The 23371-nt window shown below is 31.5% G+C and overlaps 3 protein-coding genes across 3 annotated transcripts; all 3 read right to left on the minus strand.

Moving 5' to 3' along the window:
• Nucleotides 1–1656: 1656 nt before the first annotated feature.
• On the minus strand, nt 1657–3366 carry LOC125843318 (uncharacterized). Its single transcript, XM_049522549.1, has 5 exons — nt 3182–3366; nt 3022–3075; nt 2635–2790; nt 2453–2506; nt 1657–2176 (listed from the first exon to the last, which is right to left on the minus strand). Exons 1-5 carry the CDS (start codon nt 3350–3352, stop codon nt 1661–1663), a joined length of 951 nt encoding a protein of 316 aa, XP_049378506.1. The 5' UTR covers nt 3353–3366; the 3' UTR covers nt 1657–1660.
• Nucleotides 3367–11828: 8462 nt separating this feature from the next.
• On the minus strand, nt 11829–14201 carry LOC125843208 (uncharacterized). The gene is made up of 7 exons (XM_049522421.1): nt 14031–14201; nt 13583–13675; nt 13294–13488; nt 13149–13202; nt 12740–12895; nt 12554–12607; nt 11829–12344 (listed from the first exon to the last, which is right to left on the minus strand). Exons 1-7 carry the CDS (start codon nt 14199–14201, stop codon nt 11829–11831), a joined length of 1239 nt encoding a protein of 412 aa, XP_049378378.1.
• A 1402-nt stretch (nt 14202–15603) lies between these two features.
• LOC125843209 (uncharacterized) lies at nt 15604–22251 on the minus strand. The gene is made up of 6 exons (XM_049522422.1): nt 22195–22251; nt 21483–21539; nt 21097–21252; nt 20915–20989; nt 20244–20384; nt 15604–15972 (listed from the first exon to the last, which is right to left on the minus strand). The coding sequence occupies exons 1-6, from the start codon at nt 22249–22251 to the stop codon at nt 15604–15606; spliced, it is 855 nt and encodes a 284-aa protein (XP_049378379.1).
• Between the last annotated feature and the right edge of the window lie 1120 nt (nt 22252–23371).

Consider the following 23371-nt stretch of genomic DNA (forward strand, 5'->3'; position numbering starts at 1 on the left):
ATATTCAATTATGTAATCTTCTAAATCATGATTGATCAAAATCTACAAAGACTTTTATTTAATAAAAATGTTGACTATTCAATTTTATGGAATATCCAAAAATAACAATTTGTATAAATTTCATCAGAAACAAAATTTAAAAAGATTCTCAGTTATGCGTACACAATAAAGCGGCTTGTTGATTTTTGGTGGTCGGGTCCAATTAATTTTTTTTTTCTTTCACTTGGTGTTTGATATTCACATTGAAGCTTGACTAAATTCAAATTCGCGCTGAAAATTTCACATAAAAAGATAAAGTACTCCCTAATAAAGGCGACTCGATACCTAAAGGGACACGAAAGGTCCAACTAGTTATGTCACCTGGATTGAAGTATATTAAGCCTATGAAGTAAGAAAGAAATAGGCAATGACCTTAATGTTTTTAGATCAAATAAAAAACAATTAATCATAGATTAATAGTTATTATGTGAGTATTTTGCCAACATAATCCTTAATTCCTTCCAAATCTTTTCCTTTTGGGATCTCAATATTTTTAAGATTCAAAGTTTGCACCACTTGGACTCATCACTTTTGGGGGTGTTTGGTACGAAGGAAAACATTTTCTGAAAAATGTTTTTTAAAATTTTCCTCATATTTGGTATCCGATAGATAAATAGTAACATTATCACTTGATTAATGAATATATAACAAAAAAATTTCATGAAAAAGAGAACTTGTACAAAAATGAATCTAGCCTTTAAAAGTTCTTCTACCAATCAACATTTCTAGAATCATTTTTTTTGTCATTCCGCATGTTCGATATCTATATTAGAGTTCGATTAATTCGGATCCACACAGCGTAAGGCCTTGACCAAATTGTATATCCTCACACTCCTAAAATAATATCGAAATTTAGCATGTTAAAAAAGAGAAAATTTCAGAAATACCAAAGATAATAGGGATAAGGCTCTATATATAGCTATAGTTTTGGTAATTGTGCTTCATAGCTATAGTTTCCTTTGATATGGAGATTGCAGTTTGTATATTTCACTTGCGAATATACAAACGGTGTAAATATATACAAATGTTGTATTTATACATTTAAGAATTTTTCATAACTCCATTTGTATATTTCGCTTGCCAATATACAAACATGGTAATTTGTTATGAATTTTTCATAAATCCTATACAAATAGCTAGGGTAAGAATATACAAATTCTGGATTACAATCAGAAACCGAATTATAAGAATTCTAGATTTATATAATCAGGGACTGAAATATACAAATTCTTTATACAATTAGGAAATTGAATAGCAAAATTTCACGAAATGTAATCTTCTCAGGTACAATGGTCAACAAATTAATATACAAAAGTGTTTTATTTAATAAATGTTAATAGCTAATATTCAAAATAATAATCTGAACGTATAGATTACATCAAAATGTAACCGAATTCACAAAAAAAAATCAATTGACGCTGATTGTGATTTGTGAATGTGCGATTCAAAATACTAGAATTTATACATAGTATTATTTTTCTCATACTACTAAGAAAATCGAGATTATTAAGCATATAAGAAATGCAAGTTAAGATTCGATAAAAAAACTATTCAAATTTATATTTATCAAGAAAGCTCGAATATTGAAAATTAATACTTTTATAGGAGTAATTAACAAGAATTACACTTGTGCTTTATTACCAGGTCCACCATAAAGAACATAAAGAAAATTGTTTGAATCTTCCAATAGATATTTGAATAGAACTTTATATGCTAAAATATTATCAGTATACCAAAATATATTATGTATTCCAACTGAATCTCCTTCCTCATTTGAAAATGCAATGCTTCTACAATACCCATCAAAAGAAGAATTTCCTATAGGAAAATAGCTTGAACCCATCGGGGGTTCAGGTACACCTGGTGGATTGTATACTGATCCTCCCCACTCAATTTTTGTAGCAAATTGTGCCAACTCGGTGAAGATAATATTCGGCCAATAACCAACTAGATCATATTTTTGTCCCAATAGAAGCCACCAGTGTCCATAGGCTTGATCCTTATAAATGTACATTAGGATCTCCCATGTCTTCACTCCACGTTGTGTAATGTGCTCGAATGAACTATCAAGAGGTATATCAGGGTTTACTTGCACAAAGCCGGGGCATAATGTATTGAAACATTGGGTTTCACCTATCTAGAAAACTTAAAAGACATATCTTTAGTGGCGTAATCAAAATTTATACTAAAAGAAAATTCAAAACATGAAGAAATAAACATACAAAAAAGTCAAAGAAAATTCAACACTTATTATATATACATAAAAATATTTTTCTGTAGAAGGAGATCCCAATTGTCCATACCTAGCACTTGAATTCTTGTACATGAAGGAAAATTATATATAGCTAAACTAATAGACATAGTAGCTTCATGAACGCGATAATGAAATCATCAAAGTACTAAGACAAGTTACCTGATAATGTACGAAAAGTCTAGTTTTATTATCCCCATATAATGTTGGATCTACCTAAAATACGAAACAACAATATTGTAATAAGCTGGTATAAATTTATATTAAGAGCTATGATTGACATTTTAGAGATATTTTTCTATGAAGCAATTAAATTATGTGTGGAAACGATTAGTTATACTTACCCTCCAACCAACTTGTAAGATTTCCGATCCTTTTTCAATTCTTATTCGACTAGCACTAATTTGTTTGCCTTCAACGTGAGGATTGAACAAACTAGTTGTCATTCCAGCTCCCGTATACTTTGTAGTTGACTCTTTTGGAGTTCGAACTATTGCACGCTAAATATAAAAGAAATTTTTTATTAACTTTTACAAATTATATATCAAAAAGGTATGGCTAGCCCTAAAAGGCAAATGCATAAACCTTGAAAGCACAATTTGATAATTTGAAAGGAAAAAGAAACTCCAAATTGTAAATTAAACTTGTTGCATTTGATATTTCAAATCAAACTAAAATAAAAGGATAAGAAAAATGGAAATATGACAATATTTTCATAGTTATATATATACCTTATATCCATAAGAAGGCATGTAGCTTGCTTTTTGCTCACTATTGTCATTGCTCTGCAATATATGAGTTTAGCCACAACAATTTAAAAAAAAAAAACTTTTTTATGAAATCATAAATTGTTAAAAGCATTAAATTGTTCATTAATTATTTTACGCCTACATATTCGTTGTCGAAGATGGCAGGTTCCGGTGATGGCAGATCTCTTTGTCTTATAAGATCATCCTTTGTGATTCTCTTAATGGGAACAGTTCTAGAAGGACAACCTCCATCTTTTGACCATATTGTCAGTAACCTATTAGTTGTTGAGTCATATGAATTTTGTTTTATCATGGATAAAGTAGGTTCCATCTGTTAATTCAAATATTTAATTGTATGTCAATAATATCATATATGTGTACAAAAACAATTAAAGTAAAAAGAGAGTAGAAATATGCCTTAGGATGAAAATTATGGTCCTTCAACAATGGGTGATCAAACGCATGTTGTTTGTAAAAATCAACACAGTCGTATGTATCTCCATATTTAGTCTGTGAACAAAAAAAAATCATAAATAAGATACCTAAATTATAGTGGTTATACATCTTGCTATTCAATATGTACCTTTTAAATACAAAACAATATAACAAAAATAAATTTTCATAGATCATAACATTACAATTTTATTTTTTTTAAAATTATTGGCATTCAAATTTGAAAAGTCTAAATTGGTTTTGATATACACATTGGTATGCCTTTTGTCAAAAAAAAATATATACTGTAATGTAGAGGGTTCAATTTTCAAATACAATAAAAAAAATTACAGAAAATATCCATGTGAAAGAGGAATATTTTCAAATAAAAATAATAAATATCTCGTGAGACTTATAAATACTATAAATAAACAAAAATCAAATACCTTAATTGTTTTGATTGCTGGTTTATTCAAAAGTTTCAGTTGTTTTTCTAGCTCTCTATCTTCCAATTTGGATAACTCTTCTTCGCCTTGGACTCCATTATAACTTAAAAATAAACATAACATTAATAAAATTTGTCGAACAATTCTTTGATTCATCTTTAAGTTATTCATCATTTTGCAAGTATAAGGACTTTGCTACTATGAGGATGGTGTTATATAAGGCTAGGTATGGAAAAAATTTAAAGTAATTTACCATATAAAATATTGAATATAATTGATGTAATTTTCTCTAGCATGGTCAACAAAATGTTCAAAAAGTTATCTATATTTAATTAAAAATAAATAAAAATTGATCGCTCTTATTAAAGTAGAATTAAATCTGAAATTGAATTCTGGTATATTAAGCCCAAGAAGTAAGAAGACAAATGGCCCTTATCTTAAGTGGGCTTGAGATTGTTATCATAGTATATTGGGATACCGAGTTTTACTAGTTTAGAATCTAATTATTTAAATACATTCTATTTTATAATATTACGAAACTTATCAAATTTTGGTGCATTAAAATACATCAAGATACATGTATCTCGGGTTACATGAGATTAAAATTATGTGTAATTTATTTTAGATACATTCTATCCAAGTGGATTCGCATGTACTTGGAATTCATAAACAAATTTCGTAATTCTCTTAATCGGAACAGTTCCTGAAGGGCACCCTCCATCTTCTAATAGATGTGTCAATGACTTACTAGAGGTGGAGGCACTTGAATTTTGATTTATCCTCAATAAATTAGGTTTCATCTATTCAACCAAATATTGAATTGTAAGTCAATAATATCATATCTTTATTATAAAAATAAAAATTAGAAGGAAAAGAGAGTAAAATATGCCTTGGGATAAAAATTATGATCCTTTAATAACAGATGATCAAATTCAAGTTGTTTGTAGAAATCTACAAAGTTGTATATATCTCCATATTTAGTCTGCGAAATTTTTATTTATCAAAAGAATAACAAAAACTAATGTAAGGCCTTTAAAAAAAATATATAAACTTTGAACATGATGAGGAAAGCATTACATAGTGGTGAAGAAAATATTAGGTTGGCTACTATAACAAGAAACTCAATTAATGTAATCTTTTGAATCGTGATTATTCAAAATCTACAAAGACTTTTATTTAATAAATGTTGACTATTCAATTTTAAGGGATATCCAAAAATAACAATTTGAATATACATTTCATCAGAAACAAAATTTAAAAAGATTTTCAGTTACGCGTACAAAATAAAGCGGCCTGTTGATTTTTGATGGTTGGGACTTGGGTCCAATTTTTATTTTTTTTATTGGTGTTCGATATTTACATTGGAGCTCGATTAAATCAAAATTCACATCGAAAAATTCCACATTGAAAAATAAAACGCTGCCTAACAAAGGCAACTCGATATTCAGGGTAACACGAAAGGTCCAAATAGTCATGTCACTTGGTTATATTGAAGTATATTAAGCCCATGAAGTAAGACAGAAATAGGCAGTAGGCCTTTATATGTTAGATCAGCTGAAAAAAATATTAATCATAGATTAATAGTTATAACATGAGTATTTTGCCAACATAATCTTTAATTCCTTCCAAATCTTTTATTTTTTGGATCTCAATACTTTAAAGATTCAAAATTTGCACCAATTATTCCGATAGATAAATAGTAACATTATCACTTGATTAATGAATATATAACAAAAAATTCATGAAAAAGAGAACTCATAGAAAAATGAATCTAGCCTTTAAAAGTTCTTCTACCAATCTCCATTTCTAGAACCTTTTTTTTTTCATCCCAGGTTTGATATCTGCATTAGAGTTTGATTGATTCGGATCCACAATGTGTAAGGCCTTGAGTCCTTGACCAAATTCTATATCCTCACACTCCTAAAACAATATCGAGATTTAGCATGTAAAAAAGGAGAGAAAATTTCAGAATAACAAAGATAATAGACATAATAAGGCTCTATAACTATAGTTTCGGTAATTGTGCTCCATACCTATAGTTTCCTTTGATATGGAGATTGTCGTTTGTATATTTCACTTGCGAATATACAAGCAGGGTAAATAGATACAAATTTTATATTTATACATTTAGGAAATTTTCAGAACTCCATTTGTATATTTCGTTTGCCAATATACAAACAAGGTAATTTATTAGGAATTTTTCATAAATCTTATACAAATAGTTAGGATAAACATATACAAACTCTAGATTTATACAATTAGAAACTAAATTATACAAATTCTAAATTTATACAATCAGGAATCGAAATACACAATTAAAAAACCGAATAGTAAGATTTCGCGAAATGTAATCTTTTGAAGTAAAATGGTCAACAAATTAATATACAAAATCCTTTTATTTAATAAATGTTAATTGCTCATTTTTAAGTAATATTCAAAATAAGAATCTGAACATAATTACATCAATAATGTAACGAAATTTGATAACTCCATGAATGGAGATTAAGCCTTGGAGAATTCACAGAGCATTTGAGAGAAGAAGAAGGAAGAAGATTGTATTAATGTCTTGATTCAGTGAATCTGTACACACATACTTATATATACTACTCTTACTATGAATGAATACAAAATATCTCTAAAAAACTTTGTAACTAACTATTGCCATGTCATCAGCTAGTAACTAACTCTTAGAATCTTCTAACTAACATAAGTTTTGTTATTTCTGCATTTGCTAACACTCCCCCTCAAGCTTATGGTTGAAATATATTTTTCATTCCAAGATTGCTTAGTAGTAGATGATGTTGTCCTTGTCCAAGACTCTTTGTGACTAGATCAGCAAGTTGATGCTTGGTGTTAATATATTCTGTCTCCAGTATTCCTTGACAAATTCTTTCTCTTACAAAGTGACAGTCTATGTCTATGTGTTTTGTACGCTCATGGAAGATAGGATTAGCTGCTATTTGTATTGCTGCTTTGCTATCGCATACCATTTTTACTGGTACGGTTATATTGACTCCCAACTCTTTGTATAAGCCTATCAACCAGGTTATTTCAGCTGCACATGTGGCCATGCTCCTGAATTCTGCCTCAGCTGAGCTTCTTGACACAGTCCCTTGCTTCTTAGACTTTCATGATATTAATCCTCCTCCAAACTTTACTAAATACCCTGTAACTGATTTTCTTGTTTCAAGACATGCCCCCCAGTCAGAGTCGCAGCAAGCTGTTAGCTGTGTAGTTTGTTCTGCTGGCATTAGTAATCCTAGACCAGGTGTTTCTTTGATGTATTTTACTGCTCTTAATGTTGCCTCCATATGTGACTCCTTAGGACAATGCATGAACTGGCTAAGAACTTGTGCAGTAAAAGCAAGATCCGACCTAGTCATAGTCAGATAGATAAGTTTTCCTACCAACTTTTGATACATTTCAGGATTAGCAAGTGGTTTATCATGGTCAGGACTTGAACCATTCACATGCTCATCATATTGAATTGATGTGAGTCTTTTGTTCAGTTCCAAAGGTGTATGAACTGGCTTTGCTCCTCCTAGTCCAGTTTCAGACAGCAGCTCCAAAGCATATTTCTTCTGTGTCATTAGGATGCCCTTGTCTGATCTAGAAAACTCAATGCCTAAGAAGAATTTTAATTCCCATATGTCCTTCATTTTGAACTTCTTTTGAATTTCCTGTCTTGTATTACATAGGAGTTGGTGGTTGCTTCCAGTGACTAGAATATCATTTACATACACCAATATCATCCCCACTTTGCTTTGTGAATAGAGAGTAGTCATAATGACTTTGTTTGAACCCCATCTGGACTAGTGCCTCAGTTAACTTCATGTTCCATTGTCGAGGTGCTTGTTTCAAGCCATACAATGACTTGTGGAGTTTGCAGACCTTGTGACTCTCCCCCTGTCTAGCAAAACCACAGGGAATGTCCATGTAGAACTCTTCATGCAAATCACCATTCAAGAAAGCATTGTGGACATCCATCTGATATATAAACCATCCTTTGGAAGCAGCCAAAGCAACCACAGACCGGACAGTCACCATCTTTTCCACAAGACTAAAAGTCTCACCGTAATCAAGCCCTTCTTGTTGACTAAAACCTCGAGCCACAACTCTGGCCTTGTACCTTTCAACCTCCCTAGAAGCTAAGTACTTAATCTTATATATCCATTTGCAGCTAATAGGCCTCTTGCCAGGTGGTAGATCCACTATGCTCCAAGTCTGATTGCTTTCCAGAGCATCAATCTCTGCTTGCATTGCCTGTCTCCATTTAGGATCAATAGCAGCATCCTTAAATGAACTAGGTTCAGAAACAGCTGAGTAAGCACTCAATGCCATTTAATATGTCGAAGACAAGTGATTGTAGGACAGGTGATCTGCTAGGGAATAAGAACATGCAGTAGACTTAGGCTTAGAAACAAAGTCCTGCAGCCATAGAGGGGGCTTGGTGGACCTTCTAGGAAGCACCTCAGTAGCTGGAGGGAGCACACCAGTAGACTCAGGTGAAGTTGGTCTAGCACAATCAACAGAGGAAAAAGGTGGAGATGAAACCACTGGAGGTGGGACAGGAGAGACATACTCCATAATTGGAAACATAGTATTAGGTGAGGCGTGGAGATGTCTGTAAGGAAACAAATCTTCTTGAAACACCACATGCCTATTTACAGAGAACATTTTTGCATGAATATCATAAAGAATATAGCCCTTTTGTGTGGAGGAGTATCCCATAAACACAGTAGGAACAGCTCTTGCAGAAAACTTATCAGGTTTCTGAGGACTTGCAGCATAACACAAACACCCAAAAACCTTGAGATGAGCAAAGTCTGGAGGATGCCTGTACAATTTTTCAAAGGAGGATTTGTAGCCTAGTAATTTTGTAGGGATTCTGTTTAAAATATAAACAGCAGTGAGAACACATTCCCCCCCAGAATCTCAAAGGTATAAAAGCTTGAAACCGTAAAGCTATGACCATATCAAGAATGGTTCTGTGCTTTCTTTCAGCAACCCCATTTTGTTGTGGGGTATACACACAAGTAGTCTGATGTAGAATGCCCATGGTACTCAATAGAGTTTGAAACTCAGCGCTGAGAAACTCACAACCATTATCAGACCTGAATGTTTTAACACTTTTGGAAAATAAGTTTTGAGCTCTTGTAAGAAAATTCTGTATAACAACTAGTGAATCAGCCTTTGAAGCAATAAAAAAAACCCATGTATATCTGCTGAAGTCATCTATAATTGTAACAAAATACTTCTTTCCATTGTGAGTAGGAATTTTATAAGGTCCCCACAGATCACAATGAATCAATTCAAATACAACAGTAGTGTTATGAACACTTAAAGGGAATGAAAATTTAGATTGTTTAGCTACAGGGCACACAGTGCAATGAGAACAATCTGTGAAGTTTAAGGATTTAAGAGACTCATGCCTCCTTATTACATCAATCGGAGCATGTCCTAATCTCTTATGCCAAACATCACTAGAAACAGACTGATCAGATACAGGAGATACACTAGTAGTGTGAACTAACTGCTGTGAACTAGACTTGTGACTTGATTCTTCATGAAGAATGTAGAGGCCATGCTCTTCTTTACCAATCCCCTTCACCTGACCAGTGGAGAGGTCCTGGAAAATGCAAAAATCAGGAAATAATGCTACCATACAATGTAATTCTTTGGTGAGTTTTGAAACTGACAACAAGTTGCATTTGAACTCAGGGATAAAGAAAACATTAGATATAGAGTTGTTTGCGAATACATAAGACCTTCCAACATGAGATACTCATGCACTTTTTCCATTTGGTAGGTGTACTTTATTATCTGTATGAGAATGTGTTTTCGTTGCTTTGTCAACAAGGTCCACGTTAGATGTAATATGATGAGAGGCTCTTGTATCAATAATCCATTTACTGCTACAACTACTACTACAAGATAAAGCTGTAAGAGAGCTACCTGCATTTGCAACAGTTGCAATGTTTGCAGAGGACTCTCCTACTTTGTCTCCTCCAGACTTTGTGAGTAGTTGTAATATCTGCTGGTATTGATCTGAAGTGAAGAATGCACCACTATTTGATCCTGCACCAACTCCTGATTGACATGAGTTACTTCGACTCTCTTCTGAAGCAGTAGCTTGATTATCATACACATTTGGCTTCCTTTTAGATTTGAAATCTGCAGGATATCCAACAATCTTATAGCACTGTTCCCTAGAATGACCTTTGCACCCACAATGCTCACACACAAGCAATGACTTCCTGGCTTTGTAGCTTCCTCCAGAACTATTGGCACCACTGCTATATCCACTACCAGATCCTCCTGAATATGAACCACCTGCTCCACTTGGAAAGGAACTTTTAGATGTAATTATTCCACCACTGTACGTGTTGCTTCTATGAGTATACATTGTGGTTCCTTCTATCACCCCTGAGCTATTAGAAGCAGAACTGGCTAGATTTCTCTGACTCTCTTGGTCAATAATATGGGCATAAGCCTTGTTAAGTGTTGGCATTGGACTCATCATCAGAATCTGACTTCTAGGAGGTGACTAGGACTCATTTAGTCCCATAAGAAACTGTAAGAGTCTTTGATAGTCACAGTGTTCACCAAATTTCTTCGACTTTGGACAGGGACAACTAGGACAAGGCATAAGAGCATCGTACTCGTCCCACAGATCTCTTAGCCTAGAATGATAGTCAGCAACAGACATAGTTCCCTGCACAAGTGTGTGATTCTCTCTATGCAATTGAAAAATCCTAGATCCATTTACTGTATCAAACTTTTCTCTCATATCTAGCCACACTTTTCGTGCATCTGAAACATACACTACAGAGCTTAGGAGTCCTGGTCGTACAACATTCATAATCCAGCTTAATACTACAGCATTGCACTTTTCCCACTGATCAAACAGAATTGGTTCAAACATGGACTTAGGAAATCGTCCATCTACAAAGCCTAGCTTGCTTTTCCCTACCAATCCAATCCTAAAAGACCTACTCCACAAAGCAAAGTTTTCTGAACCAGTTAACTGCAGAGAGATCAGAGAACTACCTAGAGTATCAGTGTGTTGGAGAAATAACGGATGATTGTGATCAATTACTGGGAATACAACTTGAGTTGAAGTTCCATTTCCATTTCCAGTGCTTGTCTCCTCAGATGCAATTCCATTCGCCATTGTTGTTGAGCTTTACTTTTGATGCTTTCTTTCAATTCACCTTTGAACAGTGGTGAATCTGAGCACCTTTTGCTTAGCTACTTGTTGTTTAATCCTTTAGGATCGTGGGCTCTGATACCATGATAACTCCATGAATGGAGATTAAGCCTTGGAGAATTCACAGAGCATTTGAGAGAAGAAGAATGAAGAAGATTGTATTAATGTCTTGATTCAGTGAATCTGTACATACATGCTTATATATACTACTCTTACTATGAATGAATACAAAATATCTCTAACAAACTTTGTAACTAACTATTGCCATGTCATCAACTAGTAACTAACTCTTGGAATCTTCTAACTAACATAAGCATTGTTATTTCTGCATTTGCTAACAAAATTTATAAAGTTTTTAAAATTGACGATGATTGTGAATGTTCGATTCAAAATACTATAATTTATACATGGTACTATTTTTCTCACACTACTAAGAAAATCAAAATTATTAAGCATGTANTTACATCAATGTAACGAAATTTATAAAGTTTTTTTAAATTGACGATGATTGTGAATGTTCGATTCAAAATACTATAATTTATACATGGTACTATTTTTCTCACACTACTAAGAAAATCAAAATTATTAAGCATGTAAAAATGCAAGTTAAAAGTTCAGTAGAAGAACTATTCAAATATATATTTATCAAGAAAGCTCGATATTAAAAATAAATATATTCTTATAGGAGTAATTAACAAGAATTACACTTGTGCTTTATTACCAGGTCCACCATAAAGAACATAAAGAAAATTGTTTGTATCTTCCACAAGATTTTTGAATAGAACCTTGTATGCAGAAAGATCATCACTATACCAATATACATTTTGTAATAGAACTGAATTTCCTTCCTCATTTGAATATGCAATGCTCTTACAATAGGCATCAAAAGTAGAATTTCCAATGGGTAAATAGCTTGAACCCATCGGGGGTTCAGGTACACCTGGTGGACTGTATACTGATCCTCCCCACTCAATTTTCGTAGCAAACTGTGCCAACTCAACGAACATATTATTCGGCCAATAACCAATTGATTCATACTTATCTCCCAATAGAAGCCACCAGTGTCCATAGGCTTGATCCTTATAAATGTACATTGCGATCTCCCATGCCTTCACTCCACGTTGTGAAATGTGCTCGAATGAACTTTCAATAGGTAAATCAGTGTTTACTTGCACAAACCCGGGGCATAATGTATTGAAACATTGGGTTTCACCTACCTAGAAAACATAAAAGACATATTTTTAGTGGCGTAATCAATATTTATACTAAAAAAAGGGTTCAAACATTGTCCATACCTGACTCCACCCCTGCATATCTGATATTTAAACTTCTTGTACACGAAGGAAAATTATATATAGCTAAACCAATAGACATAGTAGCTTCATGAACGCGATATTGAAACCATCAAAGTACTAAGACAAGTTACCTGACGATGTATGAAAAGTCTAGTCAAATTATCCCCATATAATGTTGGATCCACCTGAAATATGAAACAACAATATTGTAATAAGCGGGTATGAATTTATATCAAGACCTATATATGATTGACATCTTAGAGACGTTTTTCTATTAAGCAATTGAATTATGTATGAAAAAGATTAGTTATACATACCCTCCAACCAACTTGTAAGATTTCTGATCCATTTTCAATTCTTATTCGACAAGCACTAATTTGTTTGCCTTCAACGTGAGGATTGTACACACTAGTTGCCATTCCAGCTCCCGTAAACTTTGTAGTTAACTCTTTTGGGGTTCGAACTATTGCACGCTAAATAAAAAAATAAATTTTTTATTAACTTTTACAAATTATATCCAAAAAGTATGGCTAGCCCTAATAAAAGGCAAATGCATAGACCTTGAAAGCACAATTTGATATTTTGAAAGGGAAAAAAAAATTCCAAATTGCAAATTAAACTTGTTGCATTTGTTTTTTCAAATCAAACTAAAATAAAAGGATAAGAAAAACATTCACATTTCGAAAATATGGAAATATGACAATATTTTCATATATAGTTATGTACCTTATATCCATTAGAAGGCATGGAGCTTGCTTTTTGCTCACTATTGTTATTGTTCTGCATTAGATTTATTGCAATATATGAGTTTTGCACATATATGTATAAATTATTAAAGTAAAAACATTAAATTGTTCAGAAATTATTTTACGCCTACAAATTCGTTGTCGAAGTTGGCAGGTTCGGGTGGTGGCAGATCTCTTTGTCTTATAAGATCATTCTTTGTGATTCTCTTAACGGGAACAGTTCCAGAAGGACAACCTCCATCTTTTGACCATATTATCGGTAACCTATTAGTTGTTGAGCCATCTGAATTTTGCTTTATCTCAGCAAAAGTAGGTTTCATCTATTCATTCAAATATTTAATTGTACGTTAATAATATCATATTTGTGTACAAAAAAAAATTAAAGTAAAAAAGAGAATAGAGATAGAGATATGCCTTAGGATGAAAATTATGGTTCTTCAATAATGGGTGATCAAACGCATGTTGTTTGTAAAAATCAACACAGTCGTACGTATCTCCATATTTAGTCTATGAAAAAAGAAACCATAAATAATTAGATACCTAAATTATAGTAGGTATACATCTTGCTATTCAATAATATGCACCTTTTAAATACAAAACAATATATTAAAAGTAATTGTTCGGCCATCATAACATTACAATTATGAATAAAAAATATATAGACATTCGAATTTGAAAAGTCCAAATTGGTTTTTATATACGCCATTGTTATGCCTTTTGTCTGAAATTTGCAAAAAATAAATAAATCTATAATGTAGAGGGTTCAATTTTCAAATACAATAACATTAAAAAGACATAAACGTAACAACAATAAATATTTAGTGAAACTTATAAATATTATATATGAATAAAAATTAAATACCTTGACTGTTTTGATTGCTGGTTTATTCAAAAGTTTCAATTGTTTTTCTAACTCCATGTCTTCCAATTCAGATAACTCTTTTTTGCCTTTGACTCCATTATAACTCGAAAATAAACATAACACCAATACAATTTGTCGAATAATTCTATGATGCATCTTTAAATTATTCATCTTTTTGCAAGTACGAGGACTTTTCTATAATGAGAAAGGTGTTATATATGGCTAGGTATGGAAAAGATTTTAAGTAATTTACCATATAAAATATTGAATATAATTAATGTAATTTTCTCAAGCATGGTCAACAAAATGTTCAAAAAGTTATCTTTATTTAGTAAAAAAATAAATGTTGATTGCTCTTTTTAAAGTAGAATTAAATCTTAAATAATAATCTGATTATGTAAATTGAATTCTAGTATATTAAGCCCAAAAAGTAAGAAGACAAATGGCCCTTACCTTAAGTGGGCTTGAGATTGTTATCATAGTATAATGGGATACGGAAATTTCACTAGTTTAGAATTTAATTATTTAGATACACTTTACTTAGCAATATTACGAATTTTATTTAATTTTAGTGCATCTACATACGTTCAGATACATGTATCTCGAGATACATGAGGTCTAAATTAGGTGTGATTTTTTCTAGATACATTGTATCCAAGTGATTCGCGTCTACGATACATGACTATCTCGCTCGCCTCCCTTCCCATCTCGCTCTTTGATCTCCCTATTTATTGTACTTATTTGGTATCAAAAGTACATGTATCTAAATATACTTTCCTCAATATATGATAGAGAACTCTTAATTAGTGATAATTTACGTAATTATTTAAAAATATACATAGAATTACTATATATGATATGGATGTATGTCTAGTAAAGTAGTTTTTACAAGTAATAAGCATATTATAAGGAAAACTTTTATATAGGTACAGAATCTATGTAAGTCTTTATTTAATAGATGTTAATTACTCATTTTTGAGTAATATCCAAAATAATAATCTGACGTATTTCCATTTCTTGAACAAATTTTTGGTCAAACTGAATATCCTCACACTACTAAAAAAAATCGGGATTATTAAGCAGGTAAAAAATGCGAAGTTAAGATTCATCTATTTATATATATATATATATATACTTTTTATACACTGTGTGTGTTCTTCAGTCCATCCAAGTCTGTTGGATTTTCTTATTAATTTTTGTAGGATATTTCGTTTTTTGGCTAAATCCGGAATAAAATCTCCTGCGTAATTTAAACAACCCAGAAATCTTTGAATTTCTTGCTTTGTTGTTAGTTTATCGGGAATATATATATATATATATATATATACCCAATCATCATTCTTTGAAATTTGTAATGGTTATTTGTGGTATTTTAAGTTTTTTAAATACAATGATACTCCCTTTATTTGTATCAAATTATCATTTATCATCACTAAATTTGTAATTTTTGTGTTTAATTCATTCGTAATTACATAATTGTATGGTATTTAAGGGGCATATAAATCTAGGAAACAGTTGGAGTTGGAAGTTTGTAAAATGAAGGAAAAGGTAGATGTAAAATGATTAATAAGAATTATATTTGTGCACTATTACCATAAAAAACATAAGTAAAAGAGTCTAAACCTTCCAAAAGTTTTTTAAATACAACCTTATACGCAAAAATATTATCAGTACGCCAAATTATATTATCTTTTCCAACGGAAACTCCTTTCTCATTTGAAATTGCAATGCTCCTACAAAATCCGTCAAAACTAGAATTTTCAACAGGAAAATAGCTTGAGCCCATTGGAGGTTCGGGTACACCTGGTGGATTATATGTAACTCCTCCCCACTCTATACTTATAGCAAAATTTGTTAACTCTGTGAAGATAATATGCGGCCAAAAACCAATTTGTTTATAGCTTTCTCCCAATAGAAGCCACCAGTTTCCATCGTCTGGATCCTTATGTTGAAGAAATTGTCAATGTCAGTATTTATTTGTGTTTCAATTTCTAATCCATATATACTTGTGTATATGTATAGCCATGATTTTTTTAAAAAATATGCAATAAATAAAAGTATAAAAGTATACCATATAAATGTACATTAATAACTCCAATTTCGTCCCTCCACGTTGTGAAAGAACTCCCTCCAATGAAATATCAAGAGGTATTTTGGTGTTTACTTGTACAAAGCCTGGGCATAATGTATTGAAACAATTGAATTTACCTGCCTAGAAAACATAAAAGACATATTTTTAATGGCAGAATCAAGATTTGTACTATAAGGAGTTGTTTGGTGTGAGACTTAAGGTACGTATAATAATATTAGAATAACTTACAGGATTATTTTATCGTGCGTTTGGTTTGAGGTATTAAGTAGTCCATGAATTATTTATTCCACCATTTATACCGTACTGATGAGATATGTTTATCTCATATACATGTGGAATAACTTATTCTGGGATAATTAATCTCATCATAACTTGTTCCCAACCAAACGACCCCTAAGGGTTCAAAACATAAATGAAGAAATAAATACACAAAGAAGTCAAAGAAAACTCTACCTTTATTGTATATACATAAAAATGATTTTAGCCATATATAATTAATGTAACTTTCTACAAAAAGGAATTCAAATTATAGATTCTACCTGGCTCCGCCTTTGACTCTCGTACATGAAGCAAAATATACAGCTAAACCAATAGACATAGTAGTTTCATGAACGTCATATAGAAATCAATAAAGTANTCGAATTTTCGATTTCGGGACTTGTTCGTCAATTCTTAATAGGTTGACCGACTCGAGAGGAAGGGTTTGAGCCTTGGTGGCTCTCTCCAAATGCACAAGAATGAGATAGGAGTTCATGGAGAACTCAGGCATATTTCACATGCAAATGAAGAGAATGAAAATTAGTATCCAATAATAATAATAAAAGATTTTTCAAACCTTAGCTCTAAACGATAACAAGATCCATCGATTATGAAACAATAATGCATTCGAGGGCACACACTCAAATATATTTCAACTAAACCAAAATGACTAAATTGAAGTTAACTAACATGTCGATCAATTGATAGAAAATAATTATGAGAACACAATGAGCTTTGTAAAAAATCATGTTTCACAGCATATGTATTTTTTTCAACAAAACATAAGTTGTACCCTACACCCCCATTATTACTTTGCTATAAAGGGAAGTCAACAGACCATGCTTATTCCATAATCATATGCAATTCTAACTAATAAACTCATGCACGCCTACATACACATAAATATCCATTTTTAGAATAACAAGGTCCCAAATACGAAAATTACTCATCTCTCTATTGCCACTTATTTCATTATTATCATATTTATTTATCTTTTAAAAAAATATATATTTATTTATTTATTTGTTTCAGCTTCAGTTTTAACAGAAAAAGAAACCGGTAGACATTAACCAAAGCTTGGCATATGTTGTATCATCTAAAAATATATTAGAGCAAAATAATTAAAAGCGATAGAGTTTGGGGCCCTCCAAAAAAGAAGTTGTGACAACAATGGGAATAAACACTTAGCGATACATTATGGGCTTCTACAGTTCGAGATGATGAAACACGTAGCAAAGCGAGACGACCAAAGACTATTGATAACAACATGCTCTTATTTTAACTAAACATAGAAAACTTTTGCCGAATATGAAATAATGCGCTAATTTAAACATCATACTTAAAGTTGAATCCATATCATATAAAGACTACTAATTAATAAAACAGGAAGAACTTAACATAATGGAATTTTGAATATGCGAACTTAGCATCAAACTAATTCAAATACGATGCAAGAACAGGTTAACATACTTCAAGTTTATGGCAGTCAACTATGAAATTGTCCTACTGATCACAACTTGACTTCGACATGCAAGAGACTAACCGAATGATTCACTTTAAAACAGAGACAAGACTGATCAGATTTTGGAAATAAAACAAATAAAAAAAAAACAGACCACATTTAAGCAAGCAGGCAGCTGGAACAAACAAGTTAAAAACGATAAACCTAGATCAACCGAATCAAACGTGGATCTAAAGATAACGAGTTAAAGAAATAAGATGCACATGAGTTAAAAGCTTTCACCCGTCCAAGTCGGACTCTTTAGGAAATGATAAAGGGCAGCCCCAAAGGTAAATTATTTCTCATTTTTTAATAGATCCTCGGCTAAAATAAATAAATAAATAAGTAAATAAAATAAAGCGCACGAGAGCACACAAGGAACTGTATATTGCGCATTAGGATGAAATTAAAGCAGGTGAACTCAAAGAGAAGGAAGAAGAAAAAAAAATCTGAAAGAATCGAGAAGATATAGGCAAAAGGAGTAACTTAAGACTAAATTTTGAATCATGGTCTAAGAGAGAAATACTAAAACCAATGACTACGAACAACTAATCTTAATCTTTTTACATTCAGCTATGATCGGAATAAGCAAATATGACAGAAAAAAATTGGACCATGGAGAGCTTATAGTCGAGCAAAATGAGATTTGATATGCTAACAAATAACACTAAACTACTCCAAAATTAGAGTGTATACAGATAACACATATAGAGAGAAAAGATATTACTAGCAAATATTCATTAACCAAATCCTAACATATGGAGACTAAAACAAAATTAACACATAAACAGAACACAAACATAGCAAAGAGCACATCATGAACGGAACAACATGGAAGCACTGAGCATTAAACAAAGCCAAGAAAGGGTTTACCTCTTTCTTGGCAGCGAACGGATAATAACGAGTCAGCGGCTACAGTCCTCCCACCACAAGAACTCAAATATGAACAATGAGCAAAGGATCCGGGCAGAATCTCGGACTCACGAATGTTGGGAAACGATGGCAAACGGGAAAGAAGAACGACACTTAGACCAACACTAGCTATCTCCTCTCCTCTCTCGAACGTACTTAGTGTATATTTTATAGCTATTTTTCGGTGCTATTTCTCTTTCTCGATTTAAAATCGCCAACTAAAAAATCTCCAATAATTTCACCCAACTAAAATCTCCCTGCACTCAATTTCCTTCCCCTTTCTTATAGTGGACAAAGAGCAATATATAGAAAGGAGAATAGGGTTCCGAAAAGAAAGAGGGAGCCGATGAAAAATCGGGCTAAACCCAGGCCCAAATTTGAAATTCAAAACTTCAAATATTTTTCGCCATTAGAGGCTAACATACTTTTCCTGAGGTCTTCAACCCCCATTCCAGAAGAGGAAATAGGGACAGACGCGTGCTTCTTGCCTACTGCGATGATATTAAAGCGGATAGAGACGTGAGGAGAAGAAGACAAAGAAAAACAGAGTACCCGTTTGGATTGGAGACGAGTAGGCGTTGTGGTCTTACTGCTAGCGTGAAGCTTTGGGATTTCAGAATGTTGGGAGCTTTTGGGTCATTTGTGAATGGAAGATATGGGCTGGACCGGGTCGGGGAAATGGACTGGGTTGGGTCGGCTGGGCACTGTTGGAATTAGGAATGGAATTATTGATATTGTATGGGAATAGGGAACTGTGGACTGTTGAAACTTTGGCCAAAGGGCCCAAAAATCGACCCTTTAGTGATATGCAGGCAAATGTTTGACTTGGCTGAATATGTGATAGGTTAATAATTTAGCCATAAAGATTTGGAAGATAATCAAAAGAATTAGTTTTAGATGACTCGGTTAGAATTAAACTAAGATGAATTAATAGTTAATTTATGAGCTTCTTAGTCTTAATGAAATAAAATAATTAATTTGGCTATATATAAAACGAAACTAATCGACTCAAATTTAGAAACTATTAAATAATTAAACAAACTCACCAAATGTTTAATTAAACAAAATCTTTTTGAGACGATTTTCCAATATAAAAAATAAATTAAAAAAAACACTAATTATATACATAATTATACAAAAGACATGTCATTATTTAAAAATTATAACAAGTGACAAACTATTTGAAATAACTTGCAAATTATTCTATTATATTTATTTTTATTGTTATTTTTGAAATTTCTAAAATTAATTACTTTAAATCATTTGAAAATTAAGAAGCTCGAAATTAATTATTATCAGGGAGGGTCAAAATTAGGTGTCAACAATGTTGAAGAAATTGTCAATGTCAGTATTTATTTGTGTTTCAATTTCTAATCCATATATACTTGTGTATATGTATAGCCATGATTTTTTTAAAAAATATGCAATAAATAAAAGTATAAAAGTATACCATATAAATGTACATTAATAACTCCAATTTCGTCCCTCCACGTTGTGAAAGAACTCCCTCCAATGAAATATCAAGAGGTATTTTGGTGTTTACTTGTACAAAGCCTGGGCATAATGTATTGAAACAATTGAATTTACCTGCCTAGAAAACATAAAAGACATATTTTTAATGGCAGAATCAAGATTTGTACTATAAGGAGTTGTTTGGTGTGAGACTTAAGGTACGTATAATAATATTAGAATAACTTACAGGATTATTTTATCGTGCGTTTGGTTTGAGGTATTAAGTAGTCCATGAATTATTTATTCCACCATTTATACCGTACTGATGAGATATGTTTATCTCATATACATGTGGAATAACTTATTCTGGGATAATTAATCTCATCATAACTTGTTCCCAACCAAACGACCCCTAAGGGTTCAAAACATAAATGAAGAAATAAATACACAAAGAAGTCAAAGAAAACTCTACCTTTATTGTATATACATAAAAATGATTTTAGCCATATATAATTAATGTAACTTTCTACAAAAAGGAATTCAAATTATAGATTCTACCTGGCTCCGCCTTTGACTCTCGTACATGAAGCAAAATATACAGCTAAACCAATAGACATAGTAGTTTCATGAACGTCATATAGAAATCAATAAAGTACTAAGACAAGTTACCTGAAAATGTATAAAAAGTCTCGTTGTATTATCCCCGTATAGTGTTGGATCTACCTGAAATACGAAACAATGATACTATAGTAAGCGAGTGTGAATTTATATTAAACTCCATAATTGACATCTTGGAGACATTCTTTCTATGAAACAATTAAATTATGTATGAAAAAATTAGTTAAACTTACTCTCCAACCAACTTGTAAAATATATGTTCCTTTTTGAATTCTTAATCGACAACCACTATGTTGTTTGCCTTCAACGTGAGGATTGTACACATTAGTTGCCATACCAGCTCCTGTAAACTTTGTATTGGGATCTTTTGGAATTTGAGCTATTGCACGCTGAATATAAAAATAAATATTTTATTAACTTTTACATGTTATATCCAAAGTATGGTTAGCCCTAAACCTTGATAGCATAATTTGATATTTTGAAAGGAAAACAAACCTCCAAATTTGTAAAATAAACTTATTGAATTTGTTATTTCAAATTCAACTAAAATAAAAGGATTAGAAAAAACATTCACAAAACGAAAAAATGGAAATGTGACAATAATTTCACAGTTATGTACCTTATATCCATAAGAAGGCATGTAGCTTGCTTTAATTTGCTCACTATTGTTATTGCTCTGCATTAGATGTATTGTAATATATGAGTTTTGCCACAATAATTGAAAATAATTAAACGTGTTTATGAAATTTTAAATTGTTAAAACATAAATTATTCAAGTAAAAGCATTAAATTGTTCATAAACTATCTTACGCCTAAATATTTGTCGTCGAAGTAGGCAGATCATCCTTTGTAGTTCTCTTAATGGAAACAGTTTCAGAAGGACAACTTCCATCTTTTGACCATATTGTTGATAACCTACTAGTTGTTGAGGCATATGAATTTCGCTTTATCTTAGATAAAGTAGGTTTCATCTGCTCATCCAAATATATAATGGTATGTCAACAATATATATCATATATGTGTATGAAAAAATCAAAGTAAAAAAGAGAGTAGAGATGTGCCTTAGGATGAAAATTATGGTCCATCAGTAATAGATGATCAAAAGCACGTTGTTTATAGAAATCAACACAGTCGTATGTATCTCCATATTTAGTTTGTGAACAAAAAAAATCACAAATAAGATACCTAAATTATTATAGATATAAAAGTAAGGTTCATTTACCCAAAAAAATCCATGACCCAACCCCCAACCCAAATAAAGGTTATATTATCAAATAAAAAATAAAAAATATCTCGTGAGACTTAAAAATTTATGAATAGAAAATAACTACCTTAACTGTTTTGATTGTTGGCCTGTTCAAAAATTTCAGTCGTTTTTCTAACTCCATGTCTTCCAACATGGTTAACTTTTTTTTCCCTTGTACTTCATTATAACTCAAAAGTAAACATAACACCAATAAAATTTGTCGAACAATTCTTTGATGCATACTGAGTTTATTTATCTTTTTGCAAGTATGAAGACTTTGCTACTATGAGAAAGGTGTTATATAAGGGCAGGAAGAAAAAAGATATAAAGTAAATTACTATATGATATATTGAATTTATGTAATTTTAAGGCCTGCAGGTATAGAAAAGATTTAAAGTAAAATACTATATAAAATATTGGATTAATATAATTTTAAGGCCATGTATAGAAAAAAATATAAAGTAACTTACTATATAAAATATTGAATTAATTATGTCATTTTAAGGTCAAAAATAGAAAAGATTTAAAGTAAATTACTATATGAAATATTAAAGTAATTTAATTTTAAGGCCATATATAGAAAAGATTTGAAGTAAATTAGCATATAAAATATTGAATTAATGCAATTTTAAGGCCATGAATAGAAAAAAATTAAAAGTAAATTAATATATAAAATATTGAATTAATGTTATCAATGAAATGTTCAAAAATAGCATTTTGTTGATTGCTCCTTTTTTAAGTAGATATCTTAAAAAATAATCTGACTATTTATGAATTTTATCATATTTTGAAGCATTTAGATACATTCAGATACATGTATCTAGGATACATGAGGTCAAAATTAGGTTGAATTGTTTCTAGGTACATCATATTTAAATGAATTCACATATATCTGGGATACATAATGAATCTCGCTAGCCTCCCTCTCATCTCGCTCGCCACTCTCCTATGTATATGATATCCCTGATACATGTGAATCACACAAGATACATGCAGCTATATGTATCTAGTGTATATCTAGTATAATTCGCATATATCCGGAATACATGACTATATCCTTCACCTCTCCCTAACACTTTGGTTTAGATCAACAAAAATAAAAATGATTTTTTCGCCTCTTCCTTTTGTTACTTTTTTTTTTTTGTTAAAATATATCACTCAATTAATGAAAAATATTCATAAAAAAGATAACTAATATAAAAATTAATCCATCCCTTAAAAGCTCTTCTGCCTATTTCCATTTCTTGAACAATTTTTTTCAT

Source organism: Solanum stenotomum, chromosome 10 (assembly GCF_019186545.1).
Source record: "Solanum stenotomum isolate F172 chromosome 10, ASM1918654v1, whole genome shotgun sequence".
Lineage (NCBI taxonomy): Eukaryota > Viridiplantae > Streptophyta > Magnoliopsida > Solanales > Solanaceae > Solanum > Solanum stenotomum.

What these genes read in the sequence shown, in the direction of transcription:
- LOC125843318 (XM_049522549.1), bottom strand. Translation starts at nt 3,352, where the DNA reads ATGATAAAACAAAATTCATATGACTCAACAACTAATAGGTTACTGACA. An exon ending in CCATCTTCGACAACGAATAT is followed by an intron (nt 3,076 to 3,181) that starts GTAGGCGTAAAA and finishes CATATATTGCAG; the next exon opens with AGCAATGACAATAGTGAGCA. An exon ending in TGCCTTCTTATGGATATAAG is followed by an intron (nt 2,791 to 3,021) that starts GTATATATATAA and finishes TTTTATATTTAG; the next exon opens with CGTGCAATAGTTCGAACTCC.
- LOC125843208 (XM_049522421.1), bottom strand. Translation starts at nt 14,201, where the DNA reads ATGAATAATTTAAAGATGCATCATAGAATTATTCGACAAATTGTATTG. An exon ending in CAGCAATCAAAACAGTCAAG is followed by an intron (nt 13,676 to 14,030) that starts GTATTTAATTTT and finishes CTTTTTTCATAG; the next exon opens with ACTAAATATGGAGATACGTA. An exon ending in TCGACAACGAATTTGTAGGC is followed by an intron (nt 13,203 to 13,293) that starts GTAAAATAATTT and finishes AATCTAATGCAG; the next exon opens with AACAATAACAATAGTGAGCA.
- LOC125843209 (XM_049522422.1), bottom strand. Translation starts at nt 22,251, where the DNA reads ATGGAGTTAGAAAAACGACTGAAATTTTTGAACAGGCCAACAATCAAA. An exon ending in CAACAATCAAAACAGTTAAG is followed by an intron (nt 21,540 to 22,194) that starts GTAGTTATTTTC and finishes CATCTAATGCAG; the next exon opens with AGCAATAACAATAGTGAGCA. An exon ending in TTTTACAAGTTGGTTGGAGA is followed by an intron (nt 20,990 to 21,096) that starts GTAAGTTTAACT and finishes CGCTTACTATAG; the next exon opens with TATCATTGTTTCGTATTTCA.